The following is a 14,459-nucleotide window of genomic DNA, read 5'->3' on the forward strand; positions in this document are numbered from 1 at the left end:
TCTTATAGACTGATTTCACCAAGAACTAGCGCCAAAAAATCACATTGGAGTTCACTAGATCGCTTTACTCTCAATATATTTGACAAGTAGACGCCAACAGAATGAAATCATGTACTTAACATACATATGCTGTTTCGATTTAGGAATGATTTGATATTTTCAGAGATTACAGACCAGGTCTCTTAATGGGAGAGATTCAGATTATTTGGAAGCGAGCTCTTCAATTAATCTTATTTTGAAACAACATACGAGTGCAACTCTGTGTATGATAAGTAAACTCCAATTACAATTCGGGCTCAGATACATTTTTCATCTACATGTTGCAAACTTGTATCTTTTACAGTTTTATTAATTGTGACACAATTTGAACTTCGCACTTTACAAGCACAATTTATTCTTCATAGATTTGAACTGTTTCTTCGCCACGGAATGAAACAAAACCACATCCATCAACTGGCCGTTTAGGTTCAGTTTTCAGATAGTTGTTTTGAACAACTTGAGTTTCAAATTCCGCACTTTCAAAATGAACGAGACGAACTGATTGGAGTTTTAAACTCCGTCGTATTAATTTTGAATGTTCGAAGTGTGGTACTTGAAAAACAATTTAATCAAAACAACCCGCATTAAATTGGACCTTATATCAACTGAGCGATAACTTCCAGCTTACAGCTGGTTGCTTTTAACAACTTGGTGAATTTCAAATTCCGCACTTTTCAAAACCTTAAAAATGACGAGACGATAAAATTCAAATAATACTCATTTTCCTAAAAGTGGGAGAAACAGTTCTTATATTCTCAATAATTCAACTGCAGAATAATGAGATAGTTTCATAATCAAATGTAATAGAACACATGAAAAATACAAAACAAACCGTATTTATAGCAATCTGAATCATGAACCAACTGTACATTATTAATTGTTTTTTTTACTATAGCAAATGCGAGTGCAACTATATAAAATGATGAAAAATATACGATGACATAATGTAGTGGTCAAAGTCATTAGTAAGCTAAATATAAACATCTCCGAGAGATATTTTCTAGAATACTATATCAAAAACAATATTGAACAACTTTTCCATTTAGCCGAAAACATTCTCAAACCTGCTTTATTCCAGTGGTCTAAAATTAGACTTGTAAGGAAACAGTTGTTTCCGGTGAAAGGCTGGAAAAGTTCCTCTTCTATATCAATTTCATGAACTACAATCAAATTTACAATTAATTCAATACTGGCACCTGTTATTTTATACAGTTATTAATGCACTAAATTACTAGACTAGAAATTAAATTTCCTTCTAGATTCGGAATAGTGCGCTAATAATCCTGTACAACAGCTTTAACGACATTTAGCTTTAACAGTTGGACACTGATAAATAATGGCGGGTCATTATAAGATATCTGAAACTCAGGTGGTGATTAAAAAACTGGCATATTTTCAATTCTACTGATTAAAAAACTGGCATATTTTCAATTCTACTACCGTTAATTGACGTCTATGACATCATCACCAGCTAATCATAGTAATCGTTAACATCGCGTTAAAAGCTGTTGCTTCAGGAAAAAAAGAGACAAAATAGCGAGCAAAATTAATTATCTAGGCAACAATCAAGACGGAAGAATTGGAATTGGGTGTGCCTCTGTATTGAACACCCAGTGGTCCAGGGGTATTAAGGTGTCATCGGAGAAGAGCAAGTAAAGGTACTTAAGAGTCTCGGCTAAGAAGAAGCTTTGCTGCACGTCGTCAGCGGCTGTGTTTGCATTGGTCACGTCTCGGAGACCCGAGTAGCCCGCCTCTTTCCGACAGTGCCTCTCGATCGCCTGTGCCGCTTCCCAACCCCACTCTCGGTACTTGGTATCTTTGGTAGTGCGCCAAAGCACGAAATAAGACTCCACAACTTCGGGTCTCAAGAGGTACTGCTTTTCATTGCCTTTCGTTGGCGTGGCTACATTGGTACCCTCGAAGTGGAAAGAATCGGGTCCAATTTTTGTCGCTGAAATACGAAATCGTGAGATGACGTAACTAATATAGGCTCATAGTGAACTAGCGGGCCCTCTATTAACGTCCACGCGTTTCGAAAAACGGCATTTTCTGAGATCTGGGAAAGGCTCTGGAGTTAAAACTTGGCAGACATTTCTTTTTCCTGATGAACAATCAAGTGAGTTGAAAAAATTCTGATCACCTGGTATATAAAGAAGTGCTAAAAGTTTAGAGATGCTCTTTTGGAAATTCTGAAACACTGATAGTTTCAGTCTCTGATAGCTTCAGAGTGAAAAGTGAATTCAAACTATTCACAAAAACCATTCATCTCGGAGCCTCCTTGCTTCAGTAATACCCTAGAGGCGTCGTCAGTTCAATTTTTTCCATTCGAATCATTAAAAAAAACTTTATTACTCAGTAATTACAATTGTTACCTTAGATAAAGAATTATAATCATTGAAAAAACACAAACATCAAACTGTTGCAGAATGAACGCGGTCATTACGCAGAGAGGTTGATCTGACCTGTTTTGGTGTAGCTCTCATGGCATGTGGCAGTGACCTGAGCTCCCAAATCCAAAAACTCCCGATTCCTCTCCGACTCCGATGCACCCTCCTCCATTCCCCTGCCAACATGGATACCGTAATACCCTCCTAGGGCAAACATGCCCCCAACGAAACATGCCAAGTGATCCATCTTATGAACTAATTTGTTGCCTCTCATCTCGGCCACGTATGTGAAATCGCCCTTCTTTTGCACCATTTTTTCTTTGATGGCGGCGGTTGCTGAGTCGTACATGACTCTCTGTTCCGAGTCAATTTTGGAATGCAACAACCACCCTTTGACTAAGTACTCGTAAAAGCTATCACCCAAGGCTCCGACAGAGTAGTGGGCTAAAACATGAACCAGTAAGATGCCAAACAAACTCAAGTCCCGCCTCCCAGGCCAGTACAATATGACCGCCTACAATAAAAATTTACACGCTTAAGGTTTATGTTGATTGTTATGGTACTTTCCAACTGTTATGAGGAGGCTATGAAAATGGTACTTTCCAACTGTTATGAGGAGGCTATGAAAATCATTATCAGTATCTCCATAACTACTAAAAGGATCAATTATTTTCTAACTTTTTTTCTTGTTCCACAGAGCATTGGCGCTTCAGATCCCTTACTTTTTATTCATTGTGCTTGAAAAAAGTATAGCACATTCTTTGTAAGCTACAAAAATTTTTGAGGCCATTCTCCGATCAATGAGACAAAGTGCCTGAGCTCTAGGAAAGGAATAGAGCCACGACTATTACCAATAATTACCCATATAATTTTAGTGAAAAACATTTATTGCAGTTGCTAATACTCTAGTGTGATTGAGCAGTTCATTTTCTCTGATAAACAGAATAGGGATCTATCCCCCAGTGTTTTTTATTCCCCCACTTAAAAAACTACGTGTTGTTATATAGCACGTGCTCCTAGGGGTACGTAAAAGTTATATGCTTTTTTTTGGGGGGGGGGGGCAGAATAGTTCCCATAAAAGTGCTATTTAAGAAACAGATGCATGAAAGAGCAAGACTAACTGTGTATAGATTACAGAATGTAAAGAGAAGCCTATAGTGTATACCTTCATCATATTCAGTTGTCAGAAGAAATAGGCAATCAAAGAGAGCATCTATTATTCAAGCATCAGTAAAAAAGCTTTACAGGGGCGTTTCAGTCATCATAGACGACACTTTTCATTAATTTCCGATTATTCAATTTTCTTTGCTCAAATTTCAATATTTCGCCAACTATTAAAACTGATTCCCTGAATCCCATATAAAGAGCACAGCCATAATATAAAGCTCGATAATGCTAAGACCTGACAAGTTTGGTAAAAACCACCCAAATTTGTCCCGCAAAAAACGATTTTCCTTCCTAACAAGTTTCGGTTAAACTTGCACTTAGAGACCCATAAGGCTCCGAAGAACTTAACGCCATCAGTCTTTACCAATTTATCTTGTTTCTCAAGAACAAAAGTCAAATCCGTCAGACAAAAATGGTACAATTGTTACGTAGTAAATGAAAGAATATTAACCAATCAGATTCGAGTATTTAAAAAGCGTATAGAAATCGTTCCAAATAAGACCTAAATGAGCATAAAACGTTCTAATATACGTAGAAAGTTGCGAAAAAGTTCAATTAACCTAATTTTAAGTAAATATAACCGCTATATGTATCGATTAAGCCGGTTTTCGGTTTAACATTTTTAGGTTTTCTAGACAATTGCTGAATGAATACGAACTGATTTGACGTCAATGACATCAGACGAAAAAACCTGTTAAATGAGCATGAACAAATCTTGCCGTCTAAGTTCCACTTGTTCCTTTGTACGTCCTAATGCTCACGCATTACTTACACATTGCCTTATATGCTAATAACACGTTGCTATATGTCGATTATAGAGTTGAATTGAAACCTTATCGGTACAGTGTTTTACTTCTCAGCTACGTTTTTGGTGCCGCTCCAACTGAACACAAAGGACAACCCTTTTTTACATGACCCAATTTATTAACAAACAGGAAGCCATACTACTATTGTTAGACTAATTGTTGTGATAACTAGTCTGCAAACTGATGTCAACTTTACTGCGCAGATGATCGGGTCATGAAAATTTGTGTCTGCATGCATACGAGCGAAACCGCCAGACATTTCGCCAAGCAACTGGATCGTTCGAGACGCATTTCAAAAAGTTCCGTTTCGAATTCCTCTTTGCTGATGCGCCGCACCAAACTCACTATCCAATGTTCGAACCTGGAAAACTAGCCTGGTATTTTGTGAACAAAAGTGGCGAGCGACTTCCTGGATCTCCAGGCAGAAAAAAGACCGAGTGGAGATCTAGATGCAATAGGACACTGACTTAGCGAAAGTGACGACGCAAAAAGATGACAATGTACGAACATAAGACTCGCATTGGACCAGAAGGAAACTGTAAGACACAACCAAAATTTTTGCTGTAAATTTATATTGAATTTAGACGGCAAACTCCAACCCCTAACGGACACTGTTGGTAAATTTTCAGAGATAGCGCCTTAACAAGATCTTTAACGGTATCAGCTGACAATATAGATAATCGGTCACCATTAAGCCCCCACAAACATTAATTTTGGGACGAAAAAACATCGATTTTGAAAATTTTTGTCTGATTTACCAAAAATTCGAAAAATTTGATACAGTCGGTTCGTATATCAAAAAATCACTTCTGACATAGAAAATCGAGAAAACATTATGCTAAATTGTTCAATTTGGTCAATTTTGATGCAATTCTAAAAACTCTTGAAAATCAATACCGAATATTGATTAACCGTTTTTTCAAGCTTAAAACCGTCCAGTTTACTGGATTACCGTTCCGTAATCAAGAACTTGCAATCAAAAATTGACCGAAACTTGAAAAAATTGGACAAAAGCAGAAAATTTTGACAAATTTGTCAAAAATCATTTTTCTCAACAAGAAGGTTCGTAAATTGAGTGAAACTCAATACACAGAAAAAGTTGTGAATATTTTTACAACCTGCGGCCTACAAAAAATTATCGAGTTCCCATAATTTTTCTCATCGCTCGTCTATGTACCGTTTTTCATCCGCGTCCTTTTCGTCCTTTAACTTTTCAATTCTCCGTGTTCCGTTTTTCTTTTCAATAACGTCGCTCTCCTAAAACGTTGCTTTCCGTTTGCTTCCGCTACTTTTCCGGATTTCGACGTAGTATGTCATATGTGATGAAGTATGTTGTTGTTTTTGCTGTAGTATGTTGATTATGCTAGTATGCTGGTTTGTTGTTTAGGTCTTATAGCTCTCTAGGGTGTGACTTAAGTTTATTCTCGAGTTGCGGCTGGATTGTCCTTTGACTTTTCAACTTTACTAATTTACTAGCCCTCCTGTTGTAGTATATTGATTTTGCTGCTGTATGTTTGTGTGTACCCGTATGATCGCTAGTTGGTTTGGTCTCGTTGCCTTCTAGGGTGTGACTCAAGTTTATTCTCGAGTTACGGCTGGATTGTTTCTTGACTTTTCCAACTGTCTTAGTCTACAATACACTATTGTAGTTTATTCAATTTTGCTGTAGTTTGTTTAATACCGGTAGTATGCTGATTGTTTGTTGTGGTTTGGGTTTTGCTAGGATGTGACTTAAGCTTATTCTGGAGTTACGGCTAGTAAATTTCTCGACCATTTCATCCTTTTAGTGTACTACTGCCTTGCCCTAAATTAATTTGTTGTTATATTAAGCCCCATAATGAACTATGCTAGATTGTCTTGCAGTAGCTTCCCTCCTTCTTCCTAGGGTGTGACTTAAGTTTGTTCTGGAGTTTCAGCTAGGTTGTTTGGTTGAGTTTTTTTGCTGTGGTCTGCTAACATAGTTCTTTACGACCTCATTTCCCTCCCGTTATTTCCCACCGTCCCGTTTCGTTGCGTTGCGCGTTTTTCGCTCAACTTCCCGTCTGTCCCGTTTCTTTTCCGTCGCGCACTGCTCGCGTGACTTCTCGTCTGTCCCGTTTCCGTTGCGTCGCGCGTTGCTCGCCCGACTTCCCGGCCGTCACGTTTCCGTTTCGTCGCGCGTTCCACGCTCGAATTCCCGTGTGTCCTTTGTCTCCCTCCGCTTTGAGCGCATAGCGTTCAGCGCTCCACTTTTGTTTCTGTTGGGCACTGTGTGCTCGACGACCTTTCCTGCTCATTGGAGGTCTGTTTTACAGACTGTCTACAGTGTGCTGTGTTTGGTGCATTTTGCGTTGGGTTTGTTTTGCGTGGATTTGGTATGTTTGGGGTGTGCATATAATAGATAATCGTGTGCAGTGGTGGTTTTGCTGGTCTTTGGAAATGATAACATCGTGATGTCTTATAGTCCCGAACAAAAGGTCAAAAAGTTGTACGCTGCCAGGTCAAAGCGTGAAGCTGAATTACATGCTTTACATAAAGATATCGTTTATTGTATAAATAGTCAAAATAGGCGAGTTTAAGTTGAACGCCTAGTAACAAAGTGCAACGAAGCATTTATGACTGTTGTAGACAAAAATGAGGACCTGATTGCATTTGCCGGAAAAACAGAGGATCTAAGTGCACTTGTTCCTTCATTAGGGTCTTACTTGGAGGCAATGACAACTAAAAACGACAAGATACTCGCTTCAGCACGAAACTACATCAATTCTGCTGATGATAAAGTGAGTGAGTTCCAGGAACCAAGGGCTTCCATTCGTTCTAGACTTCCCCCACTTATGGCCTCGTCAAAAACATCTAGTCAGCGTAAACATGATTATGTAATTGCTAAAATGAAGCGCGAAGAAGTTGAAAAACAGAATGAGGCAGCCATTCGCCTTGCTAAACAGAAAAAGCAAATGGAATTAGATGAACTGGAGGAAAACAACAGGAAACGGTTGGCAGAGGCAACTCTGCAAATATTCGAATTGCTGGACGCCGTTTCTAAACGTAGCCAATCTGAAACAACTGCAAGCGCTAGGAGCTCAATGAGAAGTGAAAAGGCTGTCCAAGATTGGATCAACACCTCACTTGCTTTAAGTTTTAACAATGAGGAGAAAACTAGTGAACCAGAGGTTACGATTGACCCTCCAGAAAGTGCTAGCCACAACAACGGCAAAAAAGTGGAAAGTCAGAACACTGAAATTTCAAGGCATTCCATTCCAAAAAATTGTCGAGGCAATTACAATTTAAGCAAAGAGACCTTGCAGCAACTTGACCCCTATTATACCCCACCTGAAAATTTTTTGGCTGCTGCTAACACACAGGCGTTGTACCAGGCGCACCTAAGGGCGCAAATGGATCAAACAGGCCAACAAGGCATGCCGCCTCCGCATAACTAACCAAGGAACTGCGGATAGTCACCCACCTTCTGTGCACGCCCCAGGGGCTTCTTCACCGCCCATTCAACAGCCCATTCCACCACAGCCCTTCGCACCGCAAGTTAATCAAAAAAAATATCCGCGTTATTTCCCAACGCACAACTTCGATTTTCACAAGCAAGGGGACCTGAAACATCAAGTCTGCCTAAGAATAATTCGGTCCAGCGTGTATGCTCCTGAAAACAAATTAATTTTGTCACCCGAGCACCAAACGCCACTCTTCCTCCTTTTCCGACAACAAATCATCCAGCCCCCGCAATAAACGTTCCCTTGCACCCAAGCGCCCCACCAAGTCCAAACGCTCAACAGCACAACTCCGATCCCGCTCATCTTAATGACCTTCCCATTCCGAACCCAGTCTTCGCACCTAACCTCACTGCTCCCATCCCACACGCCCCTTTGATCAATCAACCTTCCGTCCACAACACTTTTCAAAATAATACGAACAATGAACACAAAGTCGTACGTTCCGTTGCTCCCCCTGCAAATATGCCTAATATGCCTCTTGGCCAAAACTTTGTCCCAAATATGAGTCATTGGCGGTTTCCACAGCAAAGACCATCAATAGTCAGCCAAGACATTAATACCGTAAATAATATTGCACCAAATGTACAGGCACATACCGCACCTTCAGTTACGAATTTTCCACGACAAATATTTTCCAATTCACCCCTTTTGATTGATATGCAATCACCATCCGCCACACAACAGGAAAACCCGATCGCAACTACAAGTAATATTGTACCTGGTCTAGCCACTCCGGTTTTTCAGCCAACAAATCCTCATTTTGGGCCCACACCGTTGAGTTGGAGTGGTCCGCAGGTGTCTGCGCCCGCCTCTTCAATAGCAGAAAATGCGTTATTGATTAGGGAGTTGGCTGATGCAATAACCAGCAAGAAAAATGACCCCTTGCCAGAATGGAAACTTGCTCAGTATAATGGCGATCCATTACAATGGCACGAGTGGTATGGTAAATTCAAAAGCGCGATTGACTCGCAATCGCTAACTGATGACGTTAAATTGAGATACCTCAAAACACTCGTCACCGGTAACGCAAAGATTGCAATCGCCGAGTTTGCTTACTGTGGTTTAATGTACAAGGATGCACTAAGGACTTTAGAACGTAAATTTGGCCAGCCACAGGCAGTCGTAAGTGCACACTTGGATAAACTAAGCAACTTTCCGCCTCTTAAAATGCACAATAGTGATAACATCATTAACTATTCTGCAGCCATATCAAGCCTCGTTGGGTTTTCAAGTCACTATCAAATGATGCTGACTTGAAGAGCGCTTCCCTACTTAACCAAGCGGTACAGAAGTTACCATCATACATGAAAGAGTCGTGGTCGCTCTTTACGGTTAAGAAGCACTGGGTTAAGCATACCCTCCTCGACTTTAACGATTGGCATAAAGAAAAGGCTGAGGCACATGATCTTATGAAAAAAAGCGCAACCAAGGCAGGGCCTGAAGATAACAGCACTTCAGTAACCAAGATCAAAACAGCCTCAAAAGTGTTTGCATCAATTTCACAACACAGGGAAACAAAGAAGCAAATGCCATCTCCTTCCACAAACACTTACTCTCGCTGCATTGTATGCAAAGGTAACCACCGGCTATGGGAGTGTCGAGTTTTCAAGGAAAAGACTCTAACCCGGAGAGCTAAGTTGGTGGCGGATAATAAACTTTGCTTTTCGTGCTTAGGGGACAAGCACACATTCCACCAGTGCCCTCAACCGAGAAAGTGCCGAGCAGAGGGGTGCAATAGTTCGCATAACACACTATTGCATGGAGCAGAAAAGGTTTTTCCAGCAAAACAGTCAACAAATCCCAATACCATCCAGTCTTCTGCCACCACAGGTCAAAGTAAAGCAACTACTAGTCAACAGCCGTCTAATAAGACCACAACGATGTCATCAGTTACTGACGTTAAGGGGCTTCTTCAGGTGACTGAATTGCAGTTGTTCAATTCGTCCGGTTTAGATACCAAGGCTTTAGTTTTGTGTGATACCGCCTGCAGTAACTCTTGGGTGGCCGGTAGTCTCGCAGATAGACTCGGTTTGCACGGTAAGGCACTAAAGCTAACTGGCAAGGGTATTAATACCGAAGAAGTAGTTGATACTAGAGTTGTTGAAGTTACTGTGAAACCAAGAGATCAGGATTTCGAACCATTAACCATCAACCCTTTCGTTAAAGAGAGTCTGAACGTCGGCTCAGATATCATTAATGTACAGGCCCTGCAAGAGACTTACCCACACTTAGCAGTCCTTGATCCCGTGACATACTCCTATAAAGACATTGAGATGAAACTCGGACAAGATGTCTATCATGTCATCCGCCCGTTAGAATACTTCTCTGCCGATGAGAAGCGTTCACCCGTTACCGTACGCTTACCCATAGGTTGGGTCTTAAGCGGTCCGTTACCATCAAGTTCTTGTATAACCTCAACGGGCTTTAAAGTGAATATCGAACATGACAATGAGATAGTAAGTCAAGTAAAGTCATGGTACGACATTGAATCATTCGGGGCCAACAACCAGGTCGACTCAAGATCTGCAGCAGACGCAAGGGCACACAAAAACCTTGAAAGTACCACCATACACAATGGCCTGAGATACGATGTCGGAATGCTGTGGGCAGCAGACAACACCAAGCTCCAAATAATTACTTCTCCTCCCTTGTGCAACTGAAATCTCTCGAAAAACGATTGGCCAAGGATGAAGACCTTAGAGAGAAGTATACTAGTACCATCAAGGAAGATCTAAATAAGGGGTATGTAATTGAAGTTCAGGACGCTAACAAGGTTGAGAACCGGTCCGACAAAGAGTGGTACCTACCTCACCATCCGGTTTTAAACCCCAACAAACCGGGTAAGGTGCGTAGGGTGCTCAATTGAGCAGCAAAATTTCATGGTGTCTCACTGAATGAATCTTTGCTCACTGGCCCTGATCTGCTCCAAAACCTTATTCACGTACTTCTTCGCTTCCGACAACATCCATATGCCGTCACTGCCGACATCGAGGGAATGTTTCTACTGGTTGGTGTAATACCATCAGATCAACCATCACTCCGCTTTCTGTGGCGGGAGGACCCCACAACTAACATTGTAGTGTATCAATATACGCACCATATATTCGGGACTAAAGACTCGCCCACATGCGCCAACTATGCATTACAACGCACTGCGAGAGACAATGCAATGTTTTACCCCGAAGCTGCAAAAGCCGTTCTTGAACTTTTACATGGACAATTACCTTGACTCAGTGGAGTCTTCTGAGAACGCCATCAATAGATCGAAGGAATTGGTACATCTTCTCCATCTCGGTGGGTTCAAGCTTACAAAGTTCGTAAGCATTGTGCCAAATCTGGTTGACCGAATTGATGGTTGTCCTCAATCTACTGAGCCCAAGGTTATTGTTTCATGCCAAGAGTTTTCATCGCACGAGCTTGGGCTAAAGTGGGACCACACTAATGACACTTATGGCTAAAGTGTTAGTAGGGGTACAAGCTGCGCTATCACCAAGTCCCTCACGCAACGCTTGGTCTTAAGTCTTGTCTCGAAAGTCTTTGACCCCATTGGTCTTGTCGCACCTTTTACCGTCGGTGCTCGACTGCTCTTGAAAGACATCGGGCGTGTCACAGGACAACAATGGGATGACGAGCTCCCACAGGAAATGGTTCAAAGATTTTTGGTTTGGACCGCGGACTTACCAAAGCTTGAAAACATCCAAAATTCCCCGAAATTACTTTAGTGGACCCTTTGATAATATAGAGTTGCATATGTTCGGTGACAGTTCCCAGGATATTTTCAGTGCGGTCGCATTTTTGCCAGCCCGAGTAAAAACTCCCACGGGCGAAGAAAAAACAGAGCTGGCGTTTGTTTTGGGGAAAGCGCGCGTTGCGCCAATGAAAGTAATGACTGTCCCAAAACTCGAATTACAAGCATCTCTACTTGCCGCTCGACTGAAAAGGGAAATTACACAAGCACTTACTGTAACTGTTAACCAAGTGTTCATGTGGACAGACAGCACGACCGTTCTCCAGTGGATTAACTCTAATGAAAAGCAACCAATCTTTGTTGCAAACCGTGTTTGCCAAATTTTGGAGAATACCAGCGTTGACCAATGGGACCACGTCGCAACTAAGGATAATCCAGCTGACGCTGGCACGCGTGGAATGTCCACTGAGATTTTGCAACTAAGCAGTTGGGTCAAAGGTCCAGATTTCCTAACTAATTCACGTTTCCCGTTTGTACCGAACAAAGACGTCATTAAAACAATTAAACTCGGCGTCAACCAAGCAGTCACTATAGAGGACACCGTACCTCTGACTACATCCGTCAAAAAACAGATAACTCCCGTTCCTTCAATATTTCCGTTTGATAAGTTCAGTTCTTATCAAAAGTAATTGCGCATTGCCGATTACGTTCTCCGGCTTTTGCCAAAAAATGCCGGCTACAGTAATCTCGATTGTAGCATTACTGACCCTACTGAGCTTGACGAAGCCGAGCGTCATCTGTAGTACTTGGTGCAAAGAGAGTCTTTTGAAACCGAAAGAAAATATCTTCTTGATACTAAATTTGTCAAACGGAGTAGCCGAATTGCTCCACATTCAGCGTTTATTAGTCCAAATTGGCTAATCCGTTCCTCGGGCCGCATCAAGCGGTTAACTGAAGTTGGATTTAACGTAAAGTACCCAATCATCTTAGATGCACGTCATCCGTTTGTAAAACTGTTCCTTGAACACACCCACGAAGCATCTTTGCGTTCCATCAAAGCACACTGCCTGAGATGCCGAGAATTCCAAGCTGTAATTATGCGACCAATCATGTCTGACTTACCTAAGGAGAGACTTGCTTACCAGTCTCCTCCCTTCACGAACACGACGCAATCGAAAAATTAAATCCTATAAACTGAAAACATGCTCTTAGAATAAAAAAAAATACAAGTAAAACTAATTGATAGCTTCATTTGCACAATTATTAGACGCAAAAATTGCTGTCTTAAGATTTATAGAATGCTTTACTGACGTTTTGAAATATGACTTGAACAAATTGAAAAGCGAGCTTGGCAGATTGGATAACAAGAACTACAGCAGTGCCTGGGTTTTTATTTTTATGGGTAAGGCTGGCTTTGTCTATATTAAACTTAACATTTCTCGGATAACTGATCTAATAGGCGCGCCAAGATATAGCTCCTAAGTCTGAATGAGACTTAATTTTAAATCTCTTATCAGAAGGACTCATAGAGTTCAATAAATTGCGACAGATGTCTCTCAGCGGATAGAAAGTTCCCATTACTTTTTCCAAAGCTTGCATGACAATTTGGACAATAAAGCAGGAAAAACTTTACCGTTTATAATTTCTGAACAAAAATGACAACGGTGATCACTTAAATATCAAATGGCGCAGATTCGTTTGGAGAACAACATGCGTACATGCAATATTCATCATTTAAACAGTTTTCTTTCGATACCTTCATATGTAATTTCAAAGAGCTTTTATCCCAGTTGTATTAACACCATAACACGTATCTACATGGAAATTGCGTTCAGCTCATACAGAAATGGACTCAACCAGTTATAATTATCGTCATTAAATGCATAACAAATTGAGTAAACACAATTCCTTACATGTACAATATTTACACACACAGATGTTCAATTTAGATTCCGTTTGTACATGTCATTTTCCATTGGTATGTGATACAAAGCCAATTTCTTCACATGTGTTTTGTGAGATAAAGAAGTAAATATCATTTAGCAACCAACAGGAACAAAACCACAACAGATAAGAGATACGCTTACAAATCTAACCACTACTGAATCCTGTTGTTCTCTTTTGCGTCGTGCTATTGCCTTTGCCATCTAAAGTATAAATTCATATGAAAATCTCAATCTCAAAACAGATTGTTGTCACAAACAAGGTCAGAACATTACAAACAGACCCGTATCCGTCAAAGATTTATTTATTTCAGAGTAAATAACAGACTAAAAAGATTGGGTACTTCCCATTAGAGCTCCACTTCTCAGAGTAATATATTTATGGTGATTGAGGGGATTAAGCTCTAGCCCCACTACATTGGGCGGCAAAAATGGGGAAAGCCCCCCTCCAAAAAAAAACAAAATATTGGTGGAATTACTCTGTTGCTAAGTGTCAATCAATTACAAGACCACTGAACGAAACCACGAAATCTGTGGATGATTGCGACTCCTCTTCCTAATCAGTTTGTGACACTTTTTACTCATCTCTGAATCTTTTCCGTTTTTGACCCCCACTCAATACGCGCCTCCCATTATGCAAAAACATAAACCGACTCGAGTCAAACAAAATACAAGGGGCATAGACTAAAGAACTGAATCCGACTGTTGAAATTCATTGTTCCGACTATTTACACTGAGAAAGGAATCTACGTTTGAATCATTTTAATTTTGGTAACAAAATTAACTTCTGAATACGCGCAACTCAAATCAGTCAAAAATTCAAAAAACACGCCTGAAGAAGTCACTCGAGAAGTGATATCAAAAAAATGTTCTAGCAGTAAACGGTCAAGCAAAAACTTTGCATAAAAAACTTAAATTTACTATAATTGCTTCAAACTTCGTTCGAG

At 40.6% G+C, this 14,459-nt stretch overlaps 1 protein-coding gene across 2 annotated transcripts in view; it reads right to left on the reverse strand.

Moving 5' to 3' along the window:
• Nucleotides 1–738: 738 nt before the first annotated feature.
• Nucleotides 739–14,459, reverse strand: part of LOC142345648 (mannosyl-oligosaccharide 1,2-alpha-mannosidase IA-like) — a 62,791-nt gene continuing 49,070 nt past the window's right edge. For both annotated transcript variants that reach the window (XM_075397826.1, XM_075397825.1), the window contains 2 exons: nucleotides 2,502–2,870; nucleotides 739–1,990 (listed from right to left, as the gene is read on the reverse strand). In XM_075397826.1, the coding sequence (XP_075253941.1) occupies nucleotides 1,605–1,990; nucleotides 2,502–2,870 (755 nt within the window). In that variant the 3' untranslated portion in view covers nucleotides 739–1,604. The remainder of the gene's footprint in view (nucleotides 1,991–2,501; nucleotides 2,871–14,459) is intronic.

The sequence above is a fragment of the Convolutriloba macropyga genome, chromosome 9, assembly GCF_964194025.1.
Source record: "Convolutriloba macropyga chromosome 9, txConMacr16.3, whole genome shotgun sequence".
NCBI classification, from domain to species: domain Eukaryota; kingdom Metazoa; phylum Xenacoelomorpha; order Acoela; family Convolutidae; genus Convolutriloba; species Convolutriloba macropyga.